Genomic DNA, 23,710 nt, shown 5'->3' with positions numbered 1-23,710 from the left:
AACATCCTAATACTCTAATTCCTCAATTTTTAAAGTATCAATAAAAAAGTTTTAGCTATAGTTGACTTAGAGAGTTTTTAAATTAGAAGATGCATTTTTAAATTCTATTCGACACTAGAGTTATTTCTTTCTGAAATAATGATTAATTTCCATCCTCCAACTTATATGAATAAAAATGACATAGATGAGATTACCAACTGAATTTTTCTTTTAAGTTTATTTCTTTTCTCTGGAAAAAATTCTCTCTTTTTGGAGAATTGTGGACTTCTCAACATTTTCAACTTTTCTCTGTTTTCTAGACTTAGATTAGTTCTACAAATGATGGTGGAGGAACTAACCAGTCAACAAGCATTAGCCGTATTGGTCACAATGGAAGAAATGAATACCAAAGATTTACATCTGATTAAAAAGTAATTTTCTTTTATATTTCTGATTCAATAACTGGATTGTCCTTGTACTACCATTTCAGGAAAAATGTGTATACTTTAACTAGTACAACCCTTTTTGTTTGTACAAAAGCATGTAGAGAATTGTCCTTGGATTATTTTAGAATTTTCTTTTGCAAAGAAGAGAACAGAAGCAGTTTTAGTATACTTTTCTGATTTATAGATGCTTTTAAACCAAAAAAGACCATTCATAATGTAGAGGAACAAAAAACAGCCAAAAAGTATTATTTCCTATTTAAGATAATTCATAGCCATGTGGACTTTGAGTTGCCATTAATGATCTACTCCTAGGGTTGTGATTTTGACAGTTTCACACACATTTATTATCTTTTTAATTAAATAAAAATTTTAAAACAAGAGGGAAGCATGTGGTTTATTTAATGTTAATTACATGGAATTCACTGTCTATTATCTAGTTGTTGATTGTTTTTGTCTTTCCTTCCCCTTGCATCTTGCTTGCTTTGGGGTACCTAATTGGTTTTGATCAACTTTATCAGAGAGATGGCTTAGAGTAGAGAGAAGGCAATAAATTGTGCTACTTTATTAGTAATTCTGGTAAAAGTTGCTGCCTAGAGGAATTGAATTTAAGGGCAGCAATGTAGTTTTGGATTAGCTCTGACTTCAAGATGCTGTTCTGATTATTGGTTGTCTAATCTAAGCTGCTAATGACTTTATTATAATAATCATTGTTTGACTTTGCTTTCAGAATTGTTTCTATCTTATATAAGTATTTACATGTCTATACACCAGTGGAATTGACAAAGATAACCAAAGCTGTGGTTCACTTGCGTGTTCATAATTCAAAATTTCTTAGGATTCTCAGAGAACTACTATTTAGGTAAGTTTTAAATAAAGTTATTTGTTTTAGTTTTCATATGATAAGCCACCAAAAAGATTTTTAGGTACTTTAACTGTGTTCACATTTGATGTCTCATTTTGAGGGCATAATCCACTGGAATTAAAAATATGGCCCCGGAGGACCTTTAAGACATAATATTATAACATTTTGAAGGGGTCATATTAGGGGGTCTCTGGAGTTCTTTTTTTAAACTCTTACCTTTAATTCATTAAATATTTTAACAGCTTTTCCAGTCACTTTTTCTACATTCTGTTTTCATTTCCATTTTCCTTTGTATGGTTATAGTAAATACCCATTGTTCTGCCATTTTTTTTAAACTCTTACGTTCCATCTTGGAATCAATACTGTGCATTGGCTCCAAGGCAGAAGAGGGATAAGGGCTGGGCAATGGGAGTTAAGTGACTTGCTCAGGGTCACACAGCTGGGAAGTGTCTGAAGCCAGATTTGAACCTGGGACCTCCTGTCTCTAGGCCTGATTCTCAATCAATTGAGCCACCCTGCTGCCCCCCCCTTTTTGTTTAGCATTCTTTCATAAAGATATCTATATTTCTTTAGCTTCCTCATATTTGTTTTTAATTATATCATAATATTCTATAATGAATTTTATTAGTTTACATATTGTTTAATTTTTCTCAGTAAGAAATAACAAGGTTATGAAAATCTTTGAAGAGTGCTTTTTTGGTTTCTTTTGATAAAAATTCATAAGGATTATATGCCCACATTAGAATTATTAGGTAGAAGAATAATTAAAAGAATTTTTACCACAGATTAAGAACTCTACAAGGTTGCAACTCCATTAACAATGAATGAGTATATGTTTATCCACAATCCTGCTATCATTAACTATTAAAAATAGATTTTTACGGGGGGCAGCTGAGTAGCTCAGAGCACTGAGAGCTAGGCCTAGAGATGGGAGGTCCTAGGTTCAAATCTGGCCTCAGACACTTCCCAGCTGTGTGACCCTGGGCAAGTCACTTAACCCCCATTGCCTAGCCCTTACCACTCTTCTGCTTTGGAACCAATACACAGTATTGATTCCAAGATGGAAGGTAAGGGTTTTTTAAAAAACAAAAAAGATTTTTGTTATCCTTTTGATATCCTTTGTTTTTACATTGCCTAGATTTTCTTTTCTCCTTCCCTTTTCCCATTCTTAGAGTCATTCCTTCTTTTAAGCAGAAGAGAAAAAAATTCTTCAAAATCAAACAGCAAGAACAAAAAATGCTTATTATATGCAATGTTCCATACTTATTTCTATAGAGGATCAGAGGAAGTGTCTTCTCCTTTCTTCTTTGAGGCCAAAATTGAATGTTGAGTTCTATTGTTTTTAGTTATTTTTACTGTGTTGATAGATAAAAAGTGGTACCTCAATGTTGTTTTGTATTTTTATCTCCTTTATTATTAATGAGGTTGAACACTTTAAAAAGTGATTATTGGCAATCTATATTTCCTGAAAATTATCTTTAATATCTTTTGAATGGGGGGGGGGGTGGATTGGGATGATTTTTGTTTGCTTCTTTTTTATCCAGATCTGACTTCACTAGTTTAGAGAATTTCTGGTGTGAAAATTCCCTCTACAAGTGCAGATCTGCTACTGCCATACAACAAATATACTTAGTGAGTTGCTAGAGATATGAGAGATTTTATGACTTCCTCTGAGTCTCATAGTTAATATATGTCTGAAGTTGGTCTTGACCTAGAACCTTCCTTCCTCCAAGTCTGTCTCTCTGTTCACTTTGCCACTGTTTTTCAGATTGGGAGTTACTTTTGTTAAAAAGAAAAAATTAACAATTTCTTAAATGTCTAATTTCAAGTTTTGATGTCTTTTTGCTAAGAAAATCTTTTCTTTTAATTATGCCATTTTTTGTTGTACGAAACCCTTTTTCTGTACAATAAGCACATCTCTCTTGTTTCTAATAACTGTTTTCTTTTGTTGAATAGGGAAAAAGTCAGGTTCCCACCAAAAATGTCTCTGATTTCTTTCAGTGACCCATTATTATTTTATTTTTATCTTCTTCCTTCTTAAATTTTCTTGTATTTTCCTTTTGTGCCACCTCTTAGTCTAAACAGATTGAGTGAGTCCAAACCAAATTAAAATATAATTGGGAAATATTTAACAAATACATTAAAATATAATAGAGCATAGATAATGTTAATAGGTATTTTTTTATGTCAGATGTGACCCTGAAGAGATCCTTAAGTAAGGTTTAGGGACTTCATTTCTTTTTTGAGTTTGATACTGCTGATCTAGTCAACCTATAAGATTTGATTTAATTCAGCAACCACTTATTATTTGGTTATTGTGGGCAAGATACTGTGTTAGGCACTAGAGATTAAAAAAACAAAATGAAATGCCTAACAGAAATGAAACAGTCCTGATTATTAAGATTAAAAATTTCTGGAGACGATGTAGTAATTTATAATTATTTATTAAATAGTGAAAGCAGGTTGGAGAGAGAAAAAGCACATAATCACAAGGCAGGTTGGTTGCTTAGCTAACCGGAGCCCATCGCTCACTGCATGTCCTGGTTTGCTCTTGCTGCTTCCTAGCAAAGACGCACAAACTTCTTTGATCTGTGGCTTATGATCCTGGTGACATCACTTTTTCTGGGTCTTCCTGGATGGACAGGCTTGACCTCAGTCCGGGTCAGAGGCCAGTCTTCTGGACTCTAGGAGTCATGTGAGACAAGAGGCAAGCTTTTCCCAGTATGCCCGGGAGCCATGAAGCATCCTCCTTATATAGATAAGTCTTAGGCCTTGTTCTTAATTCAATCAAAAGGTGAGGGTGAGGCCAAAATGGATTTTCAAAACTTTCCTTTTAGAAAGGAAAGAGAACTACAGATTTATGTTAAATTCACAAATCTGTGATAGAAATGATAAGTGTACCATTTATCATCTTCTAAGAGATTTGTTTTAACCTAATGTAATTTATGTATAAATGTGTGTTTTCATAATGACTGTTTTGTCCTTTTGAATTTTCTTTCTTTTTTTCACAGCTATTTGAGAAAAAATGTCATACCTAGTGAAATTTCTAGGCTGGTCCAGGTCATTGCCATGCTTCCTTCTTCTCACTTGGATGAATCGGGGATTTCCCGAGTAGAGTCCATTTTACCTCAGTGCAGTTTAAGCGACCTACACATTTTTGCGTCATCTCTTTCAATATGGATTCAACATGACCATTCACATCTGAACAATGTTTCTCAGAAAAACCTCAGACTGCTTCCAAAATTAAACGCCTATGGATGTGAGAGACTACAAAAAGCCAGTAATTTGAACGTGTTGTGGGAAGAACTCAAATATGTTCATGGAGAATGGTTTGAGGAAGAGCTTCTTGAAGAAACAATTGTCGCCTTGCAGCGCTTAGGGGACCAAGTCACACACACGAACATTATAAACCTGTCAAGTTTTATTGTCAGGGCTAACTACCTCAGCACGCCGCTGCTTGACAGGATAGCTTCTGTGACAGTCCAGCAGATCAGTAAGGTACGGGTTGGATTTAAATATTTCAAATGAAGGTCATGTAAACACTGCAGCAGAGACATGTACATTTAAAAAATTAATATCCAGTACTCCAAGGAGTATATCGAATAAGATCTGTTAATCTTGAAGCAAAAGGAAAATAAAAGTTCACCAGCCTCCCATGTGGAAAAGAGAGAGCCAGGGAGGAGCCATGAAAACTTATATACAAATGTAAAAGACGCATGTAAACAGAAAGGGAAAAGGGAATTTGGGGATGAGGGAAGAATTCTGGGAGATGAAGTCCAAAGGGCACAAAATTTCCGCTTATACAGACAGTGAGTTTTAGTGGGTGGAGTGTTGGGTTTGGGTCAGAAAGACCTTGATTCAAATCTCACTTGCTAACCTGTGTAGGTCTCTGGTTACCTCTTTATACATTAGTTGTGTGTCATTTGCCTCCCAAGTTCTCCAAAATGACAAAATCCCAGAGCCTATTGGTACTATTAGTATTAGAATTATATTAACTAGGGAGCAGCTGGGTAGCTCAGTGGATTGAGAGCCAGGCCTAGAGATGGGAGGTGCTAGGTTCAAATCTGGCCTCAGCTACTTCCTAGCTGTGTGACCCTGGGCAAGTCACTTGACCCTCATTGCCTAGCCCTTACCACTCTTCTGCCTTGGAACCAATATACAGTATTAATTCTGAGACAAAAGGTAAGAGTTAAAAAACAAAAATTCAGGGGGCAGCTGGGTAGCTCAGTGGATTGAGAGCCTGGCCTAGAGATGGGAGGTCCTGTGTTTAGATCTGGCCTCAGACACTTCCCAGCTGTGTGACCCTGGGCAAGTCACTTGACCCCCATTGCCTAGCCCTTACCACTCTTCTGCCTTGGAGCCAATACACAGTATTTACTCCAAGACGGAAGGTGAGGGCTTAAAAAAAAAAGAATTATATTAACTATTGGAAGTATGAATACATGATTTTGTGTGGCTTATATCAGTAGAATCACCCTGAGCCCGTTTGGTACATTTGAAGCCATTCTGTGATTTCTGGTTTGGTTCTCCATCTTCTTCTAGTAGCAATTAGACTAGCTTTTTCAACTCTAGCTCCCATATCCCTCACTTACCACACATGATTTTGAGAATCTAATAACAATCCCTTTATCACATGGTTACCCATCAGTAGCCAAACAGTTGTTGAAAGTCAGATAGAATGTAGGTGATCCAGTGACTGAGTATTCAAGGATTGTCTGAGTATCTTCATGACGTAGGAAAGATGAGCAGAAAAATCCAGCCCAATCCAGAGAACCCTGAAGACACAAAGGGAAAAAACAAATATTTCCTGCCCTCAAGAAGTTTGCATTCTTTTGGGTAGCATTCAGCCTGTAAAGATGAAACATGAAAATCGTGCCTTTCAACTACAGTGCTACTTGATGATACAAATATTGTCCAGTGTGCAATGGGATTCATTTCTGGAGACTGGCTTATTTATATCAAGGGGAAATCTCTGGTAAAGCTGTGGATGAATGCTGGAAGAGATGAAAATAGAAACTTTTAGTATTATGCCTTTAGTTGGCTCGAAATGACTACTCAGATTTCTGAGGATAGTAAAATAAGTTTTTGGTCTTTGGTTTGTAAAATTCAGTTATTCCTAATTCCATTTTCACTTGCACCTTCAAAATTAGATATAAATTGCTAAATGAAGGTCCATCTTTTAGTGTTTTTTTTTAAAGAAAATGATATATATTTTTTTTCTATTGAAAGTTTAACATTATCTTTGGTTTTTGAGATGTCATGGTATTAATGTGGCATTTTATAAAATATAGTTTTACTCTAAATATGAGAATTGTTGACTTGAATATAATTATTTTATTAAAGCATAATAAGTCTTATTAAAAGTTTGAAAAACTTTCTTGCATAATAATTTGATTAAGTAAAAGTATCGTCAGGGTTCTGACAAACATTCAAGGGGCCTAAAGAAGGGGTGAGGAGAATGAGACACGGTGAGAAGGATGACACCCACACACTTGGGGGTCAAAAGGGCCACTGAAGTTGGTAGCAGTCAGAGGCGAGGTTTATTGATCAAAGCTAGTATTTTATATAGAAAGTGATGTATGCTAAGGGTTAGGTGTATGGTAAGGTTTTCACATAGACAAGGAAAAGTAATGGTTTACCAATCTTATACAATGGACTTAGTTTGCCCCATAGAATCTAGACAGAGTTTTGGATAATAAGTCAACAGGTAAATATGTAACCCTCTAGCCCAGGTTCTCAGGGAACTCGTTTGCTTCAGTGGGTAGAACAAGAACAGTCAGTTGCTGCCAAGTACATGGGGCCTCACATGAGGAGTCGGCTGCGTGTTTGGCTTTATCTAGACTATGGCTTTGATTTTCCTGGGATCTACTCTCACTACTGAATCTATTCGCAGCTTTGATGGAGTTGGGCCTCGCAAGTGTTAAGTAATGCAAATGTTAGCAGTATGGATTGTTTTTCATGCATGGATGAGGTTGAAATCTTCATCTTTAGAGGGACCTCTTGATGACATCATAGGTCTCCTTGGGCATTTAGATTTAGCTAGTGTAATTCTGAGAGAACTTTATTCTAATAAATTATTACTAAGTTTTATACACACCAATTTCAAAATTTCAGGTTTTCTCTAATACTGTGCTATTACTGATAGAATTCATAATGGCTAAATGGATCATAGCATGAGGGAGAAGATAATCCACAAAGATGGGAAATCCACCCTCTTTCTAATTGACATATGACTAGATTAAAAAAAAAGATCAAGTTTCTTTAGAAAGTTGTATTGGATAGCTTCTAAGGCCCCTTCCAGCTCAAAGTCTATGATTCTAGAATTTATGATCTTTTCTGAATTAATATTTAAAAACTAACAATCTTTCTCTTTGTTCAGATCCATCCTTTGGCAATCCATCCTATCTTACTTCCTTTCAGCGTCCTTAACTATGATCCACCTCAAAAGGATGAATTCTTTGGAGCTTGTATCCAGCGCCTAATCTCTCATTTAAGTAAGTGTATTTTGTTGAATCAACTGTTGGGATGGAGAAAATGTTTTCACTGTGCAGTTTTAAGATGAACATCAAAGTCTTGTAAAAAAAGAAATAATTCACTGTTGAGGGCTAAATACTTAAAAATCAACCTGTCAATTTCTGACCATATTCAATATGTATTATAAACAGTACTCTTCATCTATCTTCATTTCCAATGGCTCTAGCCTCCTTCGTGTTTGTTGGAAGATGGACTTAATCCTTGATTTTCTCTAAACTACATCCTGCGAGCTATATGAAGTCTCCCTAGTACTTTCTATATAATAATATTTCATTACACCCATATATCATAATTTTTTCTCTAATGTCTCTGAATGAGTACATACTCCCTTTATTTTCACTTCTTTTCAAACAGAATGCGGTTATGCATATTTTGGCACATCTGAGTTCTTTGTTTCTGTCTTTGACTTCTTTTGATTATATATTGAGAAGTTATAGGGATCAGATGATTTATTCACTTTTCTTGGTTTACATTCTGGGGGAGACAATATAGACACATATAAGTATATATGATAGATACAAAATAACTAGAAGGTAGTTTTGCATGTGTAAGGGAAGTAGTGGCTGACTAAAACAGGAAAGAGCTCATGGATGAGAGGCCATTTCTGTTGAATTTTGAAGGAAATGAGATATTCCAAGAGGTGGAAGAAAAGTAGGTTAGAGCCAAGTTGTGGAAGGAATTTGAATACTAAGTAGAGCAGTTTGGTTCTAGAAGTAATGGGAAACCACTGAATTATTCATCATATTTCATGCCTTTCAGTCCTTCAGTGTAGGTGCAGCCAAATCCTGTGTTATCCTCACTGTAGTTTCATGGTATCTGAATGACTTCTTCTTAGTAGCTTGTAATATTTTTTCCTTGGTCTGGTAGTTCTTGAATTTGACTATAACATTCCTGGGTATTGTCAGTTGGGGATTAAGTACAGGAGGTCATCTGTGGATTCTTTTAATATCCACTTTTTTCCCTCTTGTTCTAAAATGTCTGGGCAGTTTTCTTGGATAATTTCCTGTAGGATAATGTCCAGGCTTTTTCTTTTGTCATGTTCTTCTGGTAGACCAATGATTCTGAAGTTGTCTTTCCTGGACCTGTTTTTTAAATCTTCTGTTTTGTAGATGAGGTATTTCATATTTTCCCCAATTCTTTCATTCTTTTGATTTTTTTTTTTTATAGTTTCCTGCTGCCTTGTGAAATCACTTGCTTCTAATTGCTGTATTCTAGTTTTTAGACTGAATTTCATCCTTGGCTTTTTGGTCATCCTTCTCCTTCTGGTCTGATTTTCTTTGGAGGTCATCTTTCATTTTTTTTTGCCTCATCTTTCATCTCCTTTGACTCATTTTCAAGCTGATTAATTTTGGCTTTCAAGATACTATTTTCTCGTTTTAGTTCAAGTACCTCTGTTTCCAGATGACTTGTCTTAGTTTTTAAGTTCTTTTCCCAATTGTCTTCAGCCTTTCTTAATTGTGTTTTGAATTGTATTTTCAGTTCTTCCAAAGCCTGTGTCCAACTCGCTGGAGTTTCTGTGTTTTTGCTTGGTGTTCCTTGATCCTTCTTTGTTCATTGCCTGGATAGAAGCTGTTGATTGTACTTTCTTTTTTCTTTTTCAGTTGTGTACTTATATTTGCTCCTTCTTTCCCCCCTGTAGTTGCCTGTTGTCTTGCACCTCTCATTATGTGCTGGATCTGTGGGTTTGGGCTTTTCTGTCAGTCTTCACCTTTGGAGCTTAGTCAGCAAGTCTGTGGGGAAGGGGTGTTGGAGCTTGGGCTTTCCTGCCCTCTGAAGGCTTGATAAGATTAAGCACAGTGGAGTTGATCTTGTAGATCTGGATGTGCCCTGAGGCCAAAACCTTGGGAAGGAGTGGGGGGGGCGGGATATGGAGTGTCTCAGCTGTGATTGGATTGCCTTCTCTGAGGTTCTCCTCCAGGTGCCTCCTCACCACCTGTGTTCAAAGCCCTGAGCCTGGCACAGCTTTGCCTGCAAGGTACTCCCTCAAGACTAGCACTCTTGCCTACCCAGAGATTCCAGCCACTGCTGGAGGCTCAGTACTATAGGTGGGGGAGGGGTCCTGGGACCTTCCTTCTTCCTTCCTCTTAAACCTGTGTGTTCCCAAATTCAGGCTTTTTTGAGGGCATACCTTTTAAGTTGAGTCCAGCAGGAGGGTTCCTTAGCTCTGTCCTGTTGTTAGATTTGGTTTTCAGTCTCCTAGGAGCATTTGGTTTTCAGAGGTCTGAACTTTCACTGCCTCCATGCTACTATCTTGACTCACTGTGCTCTGTGCCTTTTAAAATGAAGATCCTGGGGTTTTTATGTGTATTTCATTTAAGCATCCTATCTTTTTTCCAGGTGTCTTTGAACCTCATGTCTTAGTGTTTCTTGGTTTTACGCTGGCCCTTGCTGAGCATTTTCCAGAAGATCTTATAAGGGCAATATTTAATGTTGAATTCCTAGCCAAATTGGATTCACAACTTCAATGTATGTATCTGTAACATTTAAAAAAAATTCATTATGTGTATTTTGTGTAGAGAGCTCTAGCCTTAGGTGAACTGAAAAAAAATTTTCTTAAGACAAATAAGGTGCTAGAACATGAAGTAGGTCCTAATCCCTTCTTTCTACATTATATATATATATATATTTTTTTTTTAATCTTTACTTTCTTAGTAACAATTCTAAGAAGGGCAAGAGCTAGGCAAACAGGGCTAAGTAACTTGCCCAGGGTTACACAGCCTGGAAGTTTCTGAAGCCAGATGAATACCCAGGTTCTCCCAACACCAGGCCTGGCTCACTGTGCCACCTCACTGCCACCAATAATTCTAAAATAATACATTTAAGAGGCAGCAAAGTGTAATGGGTAGAAAGGCATCTTATAACTTGCTAGCTATGTAACCCCCAAATGTAGTTTATATATAACATTGCTTAAAGACACTCTCCCTCAAGAAAGCAAAAAAGTCAGGGATAGATATGTGGCTCAGTGGATTGAGAGCCAGACCTAGAGAGAGGAGATTCTGGGTTCAAATCTGATCTAGACACATCCTAGCTGTATGACCCTGGGCAAGTCACTTGACCCCCATTGCCTAGCTCTTACCACTTTTCTGCCTTGAAACCAATAGCAGTATTGATTCCAAGACAGAAGATAAGGGTTTTTACTTATTATTTATTTTTTATTTTAAAACCCTTACCTTCTGTCTTGGAGTCAATTCTATGTATTGGCTCCAAGGCAGAAGAGTGGTAAGGGCTAGGCAATGGGGGTCAAGTGACTTGCCCAGGGTCACACAGCTAGGAAGTGTCTGAGGCCAGATTTGAACCTAGGATCTCCCGTCTCTAGGCCTGGCTCTCAATCCACTGAGCTACCCAGCTGCCCCCTATTTTTTTTTAAAGAGAAAGTCCTATATACTCTTTAAGAGCATAATAAAAATAAACTTAATTTCTTCACCTTTTAACTTAAAATAGTGACAGTGTATATCACTAACATGGTGCGTTCATCATCAAATATTTAGTAAGAGCTTACTATAGGCGAAGTATTGAAATGACGCCTACCTACATTTTATTGGGGGAGCCAACATATACACACATAAGCATAGACAAAATAATTTTATTTTTGAGGAGGAGCAGGATTGACTTCAGTATCTGGGGATTAGGAAAGGTCTCTTGTGGGAGGTATTTGAGATGAGTTTTGAAAAAACTGGATATTCTAAGAGAAGGAGGTGAGGAGGTTAGGAGTATATCCTGAGGAGGAGGAATAGCTAGTGTGTGTTATCAGAGTGTTTATGTGCTACCAGACTTAGATTCTAATTATAATTAATATTTTAAATTTCAGACTTGCCTCCTTTCTTAAAACTGAGAATCTACAGCCGTCTCATGGAATTTAATAGAGCAGTCTGTTTGGAATGCCCTGAATTTGAAATTCCCTGGTTTCATGACTCTTATTGTCAGCAGCAGGAAAATAAAGGTTTGGATTTTTTTTCACTTTTTTCTTTTAAATTTTATTTAATTAATTAATTTAGAACATTTTCCCATGGTTCCATGATTCGTGTTCTTTCCCTCCCATCCTCCCACCCCCCCTCCGGTAGCCAACATGCAATTCCACTGGGTTTTACATGTGTCATTAAAGGTTTGAATTTCTTAATGAGATATTGGTGTCTGAGTTTCAGATAATGAGAAGGTAATTACTTATTCATTGTTACTGTGAAAGTTATATAAGACTTAAGAATTCACTGTAGGGTGCAACTGGATGCCTCAGTGGCTTGAGATCCAGGCCTAGAGACGGGAGGTCCTGGGTTCCATTCCTAGCTGTGTGACCCTGGGCAAGTCACTTTACTTTCACTGCCCAGCCCTTACTACTCTTCTGTCTTGGAGCCAATACATAGTATTGATTCTAAGTTGGAAGGTGAAGGTTAAAAAATGAAAAGAATTTACTGGAGCCTTTTGATAATAGTATCCTTGAGACCAGTGGCCCAAGGCAAGGTTTGAAGGAAATACTAATTAATCTTTTACTAATGAAACCCTACAAAATGTCTTTTATTATAGAATTTCTTGCTAAAGCAAATAAAATCATAATGGAGCTCTAGTTAATTTTATTTTTATTTATTTTGCAATTTACCTTTTTTATATGAACTTAGCAAAACAGTGGAAAAAAAGATCATATATGAAACTGCAAACTTCTAGCACATACTTGGTCATGACCTATTTGTCTTTGGCCCCATTTAAATTTCATTTTGCCCTCTTTGGTGTATTTTTTTTAAACCCTTACCTTCCATCTTAGAATCAATACTATGTATTGGTTTCAAGACAAAATAGATGCAAGGGCTAGGCAATGGGGGGTTAAGTGACTTGCCCAGGTTCACACAGCTGGGAAGTGTCTGAGGCCAGATTTGAACCTAGGATCTCCCATCTCTAGGCCTGGCTCTTAATCCACTGTGCCACCCAGCTGTCTACTTGTGTTGTATTTTTTTTAAACCCTTACCTTCCATCTTAGAATCAATGTTGTGTATTGTTTCCAGAGCAGAAGAGCAGTAAGGGCTAGGCAGTGGGGTTAAGTGACTTGCCCAGGGTCACCCAGCTAAGAAATATCTGAGGCCAGATTTGAACCCAGGACCTCCAGTCTCTAGGTCTGGCTCTCAAACCATTGAGCCACCCAGTTTTGGTATATTTTAAAAATATGTTACGACCTTTAAAAAAAAGTCTCACCACTTTTTGCCAGCCTTCTCATTCCTCCAATAGAAGTCTTCCCTTGAAATAAATAACTGTGATCAAGCAAAACATGTATTGCTGCAAATGTAGAGCTCATTCTTCACCTTTGGTGGGTCCCTTCTGTGCTCGATGGTGGGAGGCATGATCTGGCATCAGCTGCTCTGGTTGATTTCAGCAAGATCTTAGAAACAGCACACAGACTGGTTTTTAGCTTAATCTTTTAAACACTGAGAAGTTACTGTTCTTGTACAGGTTAGGCTTGTAGAAACAGTCCAAATTTTGTTTCTGTTATTGGGGATTAATTGTTAATGAGAATAATTTAACTCATTAGTCATGTTTCTTTTCTTTTAGTTAAAAACAACATCAAAGCAGTACCACACCAGGTTTATAAAATGTTGGGAGAAATCTTAGGAGGACCCAATTATGCCCAACCGTCAGCTCTCACTCCTTACGGATATATAGTGGGTAAGTCACGGACAGTTAATAAGACCAAATCCAGATCAGTTTATTAAAGTTTGGCCTCAGACACTTCCTAGCTGTGTGACCCTGGGCAAGCCACTTGACCCCAGTCACCTAGCCATTAGCACCCTTCTGGCTAGAAACCAATGCTTAGTATCACTTTTTATACAGAAAGTAAAGATTTTTTAAAAATCATTTTATTAGTATTTAGAACATATAAAAGAAACACGAGGAGCTTTTCCCCTATTTTAAAATTCTTAATTCCTTTATTTTATGAGAATTAAAATTGATACAATAACTCAAGTATTATATTTGTGAGATTTATTAAAATTAAAAAAAAACAACTAGAGTTAAAAGGGAGCTAACTAACTCAAACCGCAATCTAGAGGAAGAAGAGAGAGGGAGGAACCACAGAGAAATTATAACCAATTACATAACAACACAAAGGTGAAGAATCAGGGAAAGGGATGCTGGGAGATACAAAAGGAATTCTGGGGAATGTAGTCCAAAGGTAGAAAATTCCACTTATACAATTCCCTCTGTATTGGCTGAAGCCAATTTATTACTATTGGAGCATGTAAAAGAAACATGATGAGCTTTCCCCCCATTTTTTAATTCTTAATTCCTCCATTCCCTCTATATTGGCTGGAACATGTAAAAGAAATACAAAGAGCTTTCCCCCAATTTTTAAATTCTTACCATTCATATATTCCTTCATTCCCTCTATATTGGCTGAAGCACTGAGGTAAGCCTTCAGGGAATTAAAGGTGATTGAGTTATGATCTCAGTCCTCAAGACATTCATTAATAGGCAAGTAGAGGAAATAAGATGCCACTCACTCAGATAGCTGTGCTTCGGGGTAGAGAAAGAAAACAAATGCTTTTGAAAGTTTAGGGGAGGCGGAGTGATCAAGGTAAGAATCCTGGGGGTGGCAGCACTTGAACTGGGCTTTGTACAACAGCTATGATTTTAAAATGTCAGGAGTAAGTGGGGTGGGTGGCCAGATGGCACAGTGGCTAGTGTGCTGGACCTGAAGTCAGGGAGACCCCTCTTCCCAAGTTCAAATCTGTCCTGAGACACTTAATAGTTAGGTGACTCGGGAAATCGCTTAATGCTGTTTGCCTTTGTTTCCTCCTCTGTAAAATGAGCTAGAAAAGGAAATGGCAAGTGATTCCAGTATCTTTGCTAAGAAAAGCCCAAATGGGGTCACAAATGGGAGGGCAGGACTGAAGTGACTGAACAACAACAAAAGTGAGGTCATGTTTCTAAGCATCGTGACAGGCAGGACCAGGATATAAGGATCTGCATTTGCTTGATGGCAAGGAGTCCAGTTTAACTGGGATATATGAAGAAGTGAGAGAGGAACTTCCAAGGCTGAGTTTCCCTAGCTTGTGGAAGATCCTGAATGCTAGGTTAAGAAATCTGGACTTTATTTAATAGGGATTTGGAGAACATTCAAAGTTTTTAGGAATTAGGAGGGACATAATCAGAGCCGGGCATTAGGCAAATTTGGCTGCAATGTTTAGGATGGATTAGAGTGAGAAGACTCTGGAGGCAGGAGAGCCACCAGTCAGGTGGCCATTGGAGAAGTCCAACAGTGGTAATGGGGGCCTGAATGAGCGGTGGCCGTGTAGCACTGGCAATGGTACAGAGGGGACAAATATAAGAGACATTGCAGAGATAGAAATGACAGTACTTGGAGGACTTTTGCATGTGGATTTTGAAGGAGTCAGAATTTGGAGGTTTTTGACACAGGGGACTAAGAGGATAGACATAAAGACAGGAGAAGTCGATTTTATTTTTTTGGCATATTACATGTAATATCAATTTTCCACACAAGTTTTCCCTAAGTTATATGACAGAACTTATCTCCCTCCCTTTTTCCCTTCCCCACTCCGGTGCTGGAAGTTGATTTGATCTGGATTATATACATATTATCATGCAAAATGCAAAATTATCATGCAAAATCGTTTTTGTAAGTAAGTAATCTTATAAAACCAAAACCCCCAAATATAAACCCAAATAAACTAAAGTGAAAAATAGCCTGCTTTCATCAGCATTCTAACTCCAACAGGTCTTGTGCTGGAGGTGGATAGCATTCTTAAACCCTCAGAATTGCCCTGGATCAGTGTCTTGCTGAGAGTAGCTAAGTCTATCACAGTTGATCATTCCACAATATTGCTGTTACTCCTGGTTCTCCTGGTTCTGCTTATTTCACTCAGCATCAATCCAGGAAGGTCTTTCTAACTCTTTCTGAAATCATCCTGTTCATTATTCCTTTCAGCACAATAATATTCCATCACTGTCATATACCACAATTTGTTTAGCCATTTCCTAATTGATGGACATCCTCTCAATTTCCAATTCTTTGCCACCACAAAAAGAGCAGCTATACATATTTTTGTACAAGCAGGTCCTTTCCCATTTATGAGTGGATTTTTTTTTTAGGAGAGGTTACAGATAAGAAGTTTAGTTTTGAATGTGTTGACTTTGAGATGCTAGTGGAAAGAGAACAGGACACAAGGGTTTAAAGACCTGAGTTTAAATTCAGACTCCAACACCAATTTATATAACTAAAAAAAAAATCCAGATCTGTGATTTCACAATTTAAAGAACTCAAAAGACCATGAATTTAGAATTGGAAGGAACCTATATTTTAAATTTATTTATTTATTTAGAATATTTTTCCATGCTTATATGATTCCTATTCTTTCCCTCCCCTCCTTCCTCCCCCCTCCTGGAGCTGACAAGCAATTCCACTGGGATATACATATATCATTGTTCAAAACCTATTTCCATTTTATTCATATTTGTGATAGAGGGATCTTTTAATGCCAAAACTCCAAACATATCTTCATTGAACCACGTGATTGATTTTTATGTTTTTCTTCTGTGAAGAACCTATATTTTAGCAATGCATTTGACAGTATTTATCATAGGATTTTTGTTGTAATGTAGGGTGTTTTAGGAGAATTTATTAGATGTTTAAATGTAGGGCCAGTATCAGAAGAATAACTTTGGGAAGGCTAGCTATAGGCTGACAGGCCCAGTCCAGGCAAAGCCTGTATTGAGGTAACAAACGCAGTCCAGGTTATATCAAGAATAGATGATGGATTTATTAGTCAAGGGAAGGTAAAAAGGGAATTTGGATAATTCTAATCTAATATAATCTACCTAAAACCCCTCCAGATCTTAATGTCCTGTAACCAAGAGTCTTCTTGGATTCAAACTACACTAAACTACAAACTACACTAAACTGTCTAAAGACTCAGACCCCAATATAAATAGACCTCTACTAACCAAAACCAAGCCCCCTTATGTTGATATTATAGGTAGTTGTTAAGGGTAAATTTTTGGGTTGAGTCTGAATATATTATTTAGTGGTCGTCAGGGATTTAAATTCTAAATCCCAATGAAATACTCAAATCAGAATGGAATTTTATGGTGGTTTATTTACAATAGAAGGAAGAAATTAAGAAGAAGGAGAAAGAGGGAAAGGGGTAAAGATCTACTCTGGCCTGGTCTGAGCCAGGGGGAGTTCAGAAGCCTCTCAGCCAAGGGGCCTTCCCAGAAAATTAAATCTAGCTTGACTTCCAGCTAGGAGTCCTCCTCCAAGATGAGGGGCCTCCTTGGAGGCTGGAACCTTTAGAAGGGTCAAGGGAAAGGGAAGTCAGCCTTAACACTCACCACACGGTCTCCTAAGGGAAGCAGTCTCAGGACCCACGCTTCAGAGCTCCTCCAAGTCAAGTTTTACTGGCCAAGTCTGCAAAGGCCGCCTCACAGGAAGTGACATGAAATATAAAGGCAGTTCTTTTTTTTTTTTTTAAACCCTTACCTTCTGTCTTGGAGCCAATACGCAGTATTGGCTCCAAGGCAGAAGAATGGTAAGGGCTAGGCAATGGAGGTTAAGTGACTTGCCCAGGGTCACACAGCTGGGAAGTGCCTGAGGCCAGATCTGAACCTAGGACCTCCCGTCTCTAGGCCTGGCTCTCAATCCACTGAGCTACCCAGCTGACCCCTAAAGGCAGTTCTTTACATCACTAGATCCAAAAGGATCCCAGACTAAATCTTACAGCTGGCCCAGACAATTCCGGATCATACCAGGAAGCTCTGTAAATATCAGCCAGCCAGCCGGGAAGCAGGTAGGATGGAGAAGACCAGATAGGAAACAGTGAGCAAGGGAAGGCAGCCAGCCCCCTCCAGGTAAACCAGAGAGAAAAGCTCCAGCACAAGGCCCAACTATCGCTTAGCAACAGCTGAAGTCTCCCTTGCAGAATTCCAGAATTCCTCACTCTGCTGTCCCGTGCCTCTGCCCTCTGCAAACACACGCTTTCCCCCTTAACTTAACGTTTCCTTATAACATTGTGAACAAGGTGAAACGGTGTGGGCTTCATGACAATATAATTAAATGAATCTAGAGCTGGCTGAATGCCTGGACCCAGAGAATGGTTTGACTCAGTGATTGCATGCCAGTTTGGAAGAAGTCTTCTAGTTAAGTGACCCAAGTGACACAAGGCACTGCGCTTTTTATCTCATATTGTTTGACATTGTTATCAGGGATTTGGTCAAGGTACAGGTGCCTACTGGTGACACAAAGTTGGGAGAAATAGTCTAACCTATTGAGCAGAGTTGGATTCCACCTAGAATGTTGAACTGGAATGTTGGGCTAAAGCTAAGAAGACGAAATTTAACAGGGAGAAGTGGGAACTCGGCTTTGGGTTTAAAAAATCAGCTTTACAAGTTGGCTAGAGAATTCATTTGGAAAAAATCTGGAGGTTTTTCTATTGCACACTGAAGAGTCCCAGGCAGAATGATAGCGCAGCCCCAGATGCTCGAGTCCTCCTATACTTGGTTTTGATCAGATTTCCCCTGGAATGTTGTGTTCTGGGTTGGGTGCTTCTTTTGTGAAGGCCGTTGGTGAGGTAGTCGCCAGCTGCAAGGGGAAAAGGTTCCAGGGTTATCCTGAGGTCGGGATCAGGTGAAGGAAAGGAGGGTTTTCAGCTTGCCACGGAGAAGCGTCGTTAGGCAGCAAGCACTGATGAAGCAGTTACTACATGCCGGGCGTTTGGGAATACTAGGAAAGGCAGAAACGGACTTATTGCCCTAGCTGAGCTCAGGTTCTAATGGGAAAGAAAACACACAAAGAATGATGTGTATGGGTACATATGTGTACTGGCAGTGGGGGGCAACCAGAGGATAGGCCTCTGGCAAAGTGAGATTTGAGTTGAGTCTTTTTTCTTTTTTTATGCCCTTACCTTCTGTCTTGGAATCAATACCAGGTATTGGTTCCAAGACAGAAGAGTGGTAAGGGCTAGACAATGGGGTTAAGTGACTTGCTCAGGGTCACACAGCTGGGAAGTGTCTGAGGTCAGATTTGAACCCAGGACCTCCCATCTCTAGGCCTGGCTCTCAATCCACTGAGCTACCCAGCTGCCCCCTTGAGTTGAGTCTTGAAAGAAGCCAAAGTGAGCCTGGCGTGGGGGACAGTCGACGAAAGGCAGAGGCAGGAGATCAGCAAGGGGGCCAGGGTCTCTGAATGACTGGCCATGGCAGAGTCAAGTGGAAGAAGACAATGGAAAAGGAGGAAGGGGCAAAGCTGTCAAGGATTTTTAAATTCCAAACAGAAGATTTTATAGGGAGAACATGATGGTTTTATTAGATTTGTTTTCTTTGTCGCCATCTGAGGGAAAGATGGGTGATGGGTGAAGAAGGTAGAGGGGCAGACATGAGCTTGAGGTCAGGAGAAACTTCCTAGAACGGAGCAGGAGGGGAATGGACTTCCTTGTGGAAGTAGCGAGGCTGGATGGCTCTTGGTTGATGATATTGTAGAGGAGGTTCCTGTTCAGGCCTGGGGCTCTGAGGTCCTGTTCAACTCTGATAGTCTGCAGTTGTGCGAGGGACAGGCAGGTAGCTTCTGAGGAATTCAAGAACTTCAAGATGGAACGTTTCCAAGGCGTGAGAGTGGCTTTTTGGGCGACTAGGGGACGTCTGATAGAGCTAAAGGTCTTTGGAGGCCGAGAACGTTGAAGAATCATGAAGTCAGGGCATTAGATATGAAATAGCCCTAGAGTCACAATTCTGACTCCACATCATTTTCATTGTTTTAGCTCAGTGAGGAGAAAGAAAATGAATTTTTTCCTATAGTGTTTTATTTTTTTCTTAACTCATTATCAGTGCCATAGAAGAATATATACATATGTGTGTGTGTGTATATATATATATATATTTTTTTCTTTTAAACTCTTACCTTCTGTCTTAGAATCAATACTGTGTATTGGTTCTAAGGTAGAAGAGTTGTAAGGGCTGGGCAAAGGGGGTTAAGTGACTTGCCCAGGGTCACACAGCTGGGATAGCAGAATATTTGTGATACTGTATACTAAGGCTCTTGGTCTTGCCTCACTAAACATATTTTCCAAAATTTGGATGAAGATATAGAAAATATGATTATTATGTTTTTAAGGTGACACGGAGTAGGGAGGGAATAGGTAAAAATACATTGGATGGCAGAAAAAGACTAAAAAATATCTCAACGTGTTGGAATGGATGATGATATAACAAAATGTAACAGCAATAAATGTAAAATTCTGCATTTGTCTTCAGAAAATCAGTGGCTCAGGTATCTCATAGTGTAAACAGCTCCTACGAAGAAAATGTAGACATTTTAGTCGAGTGCAGGTTTGAGACTGTATCAGGGGAATTACAGGGGGGATTCTTACACATTGGAAGGGAGGATCTGACTAGATGACTTCTAAAGTATACAATAAATGTCTTGTAGATTTTTCTTCATTGAAACTATGAAAAGGTAAGTTAATTAGTGCTATTTATAGCTTAGATTGTGATAGAATTGGTCTTTCAGAAGATGCAATATTTGCTAATAAAGAGTGAATTAGGATTTGACCTAGCCAGTTTCATTTTCTATAATTCTGAAAGGATTAGCATTCCCACCCTCTGGTTTTCCTATTAGGGATTAGTTTATTGGGGGGAGAGGGGGATCACAGCTGAGTGGCTCAGTGGAGTGAGAGCCAGGCCCAGAGATGGGAGGTCCCGGGTTCAAATCTGGCCTTAGATGCTTCCTAGCTGTGTGACCCTGGGCAAGTCACTAACCCCCATTGCCTAGCTCTTACTGCTCTTCTGAAGCCTTGGAGTCAATGTACAAGATTGATTCTAAGAGGGAAGGTAAGAGATTTGGAAGAAAAGAAATACTTTGTGAATGTATTCTGCGCTAGCCCAGTGTTAGAGACTGACCTATGAATCTTGAGATAAGGGTGTTCTGTGGGACAGATTCTGCCAGGCAGTAAATGCATTCTAGTTTCTTACTAGAGCATTCACCTGAGTGAGAGTCAGGAAGTGGGTCCCACTCCCATGTCTACCACTTATTAGCTGTATAATGAAATATTTCTGAAGCCCCTTATCTCCTCTTGAACTTTAGTTTCCTCATCTATCAAATGGAAATAACATCACCTCTCCCACAGGAGAAAGTGAAATAATGTACACCAAGTGCCTTGCAAACCTGTGCTCTTATTTGTAAACGTATACTCTTATGACTTTGAGTGTTGCAGTTACTTTCCCTATTTTCATTATGGTCCATGTTCAAAATGTAAAATTAAGACAAAGGAAGGATGTTTAATATTGCCAGGATGTCTTTTGGGAGGTGCTTTTTAATGTCGTAACTTTTAAGAGAGCTTTATCTTGTTCATGCATCTGATTACCATCCTGTCTTTCAGATTTTGAATGTATCCTGGATAAAAAGAAAAAGCCTCTTCCTTATAGAAGTCAGGATGTGGCTTTGAATGGGCTGCCAAGTGTATGCTGGGGACCAGATACCCACCATAGTATGTCAGAACTGCCACCGGGAGCACAAAGGTAAATTTTATTTAAATTTTTGATCTTGTTGGGTCAAGGTTATATTAACCAATGGATTTATCAATTAAAACAAGGAACTCTTTGCTATAAATGACTGCATTTTTACATGGATCAACTTTAAGAAGTTTAAGTAGGAGATTTTTGTGTTTTTAATTCCTTTAGGGTTTTTTTTTTTACTTTAAAAGAGCATTTTGCATATGCTGGGCACTTAAACGTGTTTGTTGAATTGAAAACATTTTTGTTTCTTGGAAATTTCTAATTATTCAAGTGTCATGTTTTGATGTCAAAAGTAAATGTTCCTTTTGTTCTACTTAGGGTTGCTTTGGAATTCTTGGATTCACGAGCATTTTGTAAAAATATTCCCCACTTAAAAGGAAGGTCTGCAATGAAAATAAGACACCTGGAAATTTTGGGTTATCATGTGATTCAGGTATAGTGCAAACTCAGAATGCCCTACTATGAAAACTAAAGTACTTAGGAGCACTGGATAGAAACATTATATTATTTCAACATCTAGCATGCTACCTCATACATAGTTAAGTACTCAATAAATGCTTCTTGATTTATTGATGCTTTATCCTAATATGAAGTGGGCAGAATTATTTCATTAACTTGAAAATTCCAGAATTGCCTCTTTCATATTTTGAAGACAGCAAAACATTTTTATTTCTTCAGTTATAGTTTTCTTTGGAAAACTTGTTGCCTTGATAGCAGAATAACTAAGTGAGGGATCAATTGTATTTAAAAGGATCATAAAATCAGAGGTCTAGAGCTGGAAAGGGCCCTTCTCCCTCCAACCTCCTGACACATCCCTCCTCAACTACCTAATATACAAGTGAGAAATTTGAGGCCAAGAATGGCTTGATGACTTGCCCAGTCACATATATACCAAAGGTCAGAAGCAGGATTTGAAACCAGGTCTTCTGCCTCCAGCATCAGAGGTTTTTCCCCAAAGGGGTAAGGTTGGGATAGAGGTAAAGCACATTGAAGAAAACTCCCAGTTATTGGTCTTTAAGAGAAGAGAGGAAGAAAGGGCAGGAACAGAAGGAGGTGTTCATAAGAAACATCGAGAAGCACAGCCCCATTAACTGCTGCAGATCTGTGGGATGTGAAATGATCCAAATTCTTGCTAGAGCTTTGCTTCATAGTAGCTTTTATCTCTTATATTTAAAAAATAGGTTACATATCTGAATCTAAGTAGAGAAGGAAAAGCAATCTGTATCTTCTATCTTACAGATCCCTCATTTGGTATGGAATTCTATGGAATTATCAACAAAGGATGCCTGGATGAAGTATTTGAAAGAGCATATATTCCAGGAGACAAATCATGATTATAATTTTTATTTATGATATGTCACATTTTGGATGTAAATTATAATAGAAAATATGATTTTGATTAAAATTGAATTGTGAAATATTTAAGACTAATTAAAAAAGGTAAGATTGTTACTGTGTAACAAATCTGTAGTTCTTCAAATGGAGTTAAAAAAATTTTTTTTTTAAACCCTTACCTTCCATCTTGGAATCAATACTGTGCATTGGTTCCAAGGCAGAAGAGTGTGGTAAGGGCTAGGCAATGGGGGTTAAGTGACTTGCCCAGGGTCATACAGCTGGGAAGTGTCTGAGGCCAGATTTGAACCTAGGACCTCTCATCTCTCTCTAGGTCTGGCTCTCAATCCACTGAGCCACCCAGCTGCCCCCACAATTTAAACATTTTGCATACTTTTTTCATTGTTATTTCTTTTGGTATGAAAGTTATGTGGTCTTTTTGACAACAATGGATTGCTAATCATACATACATACATATATATGCATATATATGTACATACATTTTTTTAAGGGCTTTGAAATCAGGGAGTTTATTGTCCCCTTGGGTCTTGCTAAATCTTGATAATTAGAGATTATTTGCTTCAAGTCAGAAAGGTTCAGGCTTTATCTTGGGGCAGTTTAAAATTAACAGTAGAAAAGATATTCTTCTCAATATTGCACAAATATATGTAATACCAAACTATGATGGTTCCCTTGTTCAAGTAGCCAAATATTACTGAATGTTATAGTAATCTAAAACATTTTATTAACACCATCGTCTTGTCAAAATTGCATCAATATTTTACACCTTTCTATGTGACCATTCCAGTATGAATTTTCATTTTGATTTCTAAAGCAAAGATTTGCCAAAATGTAACCTTTAAAACAGTTAATGATTTCATGAAACTCAGAACAAAGTTAAGAGTCATCAAGCCAATATATTACTATGCCATTTAAAATAATTTTTGCTCTGATTTTAAAGCAGCCAGTACAAAAAAATCTTTAAAAATTACACATGGGCTTTTATTGGATAGAAACAGTGAATGCTAGTTAAATTAATCCACTGCATTTGTTCCTA

At 38.1% G+C, this 23,710-nt stretch overlaps 1 protein-coding gene across 2 annotated transcripts in view; it reads left to right on the top strand.

Moving 5' to 3' along the window:
* The window catches only part of FASTKD1 (FAST kinase domains 1), a 46,214-nt gene extending 23,429 nt beyond the window's left edge, over window positions 1-22,785 (top strand). For both annotated transcript variants that reach the window (XM_007494329.3, XM_007494330.3), the window contains exons 6-15: window positions 300-410; window positions 1,153-1,284; window positions 4,299-4,785; window positions 7,667-7,781; window positions 10,159-10,287; window positions 11,630-11,761; window positions 13,354-13,467; window positions 21,186-21,324; window positions 21,640-21,754; window positions 22,561-22,785. In XM_007494329.3, the coding sequence (XP_007494391.2) occupies window positions 300-410; window positions 1,153-1,284; window positions 4,299-4,785; window positions 7,667-7,781; window positions 10,159-10,287; window positions 11,630-11,761; window positions 13,354-13,467; window positions 21,186-21,324; window positions 21,640-21,754; window positions 22,561-22,674 (1,588 nt within the window). In that variant the 3' untranslated portion in view covers window positions 22,675-22,785. The remainder of the gene's footprint in view (window positions 1-299; window positions 411-1,152; window positions 1,285-4,298; window positions 4,786-7,666; window positions 7,782-10,158; window positions 10,288-11,629; window positions 11,762-13,353; window positions 13,468-21,185; window positions 21,325-21,639; window positions 21,755-22,560) is intronic.
* The last annotated feature ends 925 nt before the right edge of the window (window positions 22,786-23,710 follow it).

The sequence above is a fragment of the Monodelphis domestica genome, chromosome 4, assembly GCF_027887165.1.
Source record: "Monodelphis domestica isolate mMonDom1 chromosome 4, mMonDom1.pri, whole genome shotgun sequence".
Classification (NCBI taxonomy): Eukaryota; Metazoa; Chordata; class Mammalia; order Didelphimorphia; family Didelphidae; genus Monodelphis; species Monodelphis domestica.
This window is presented reverse-complemented; position numbering and strand designations above follow the sequence as displayed.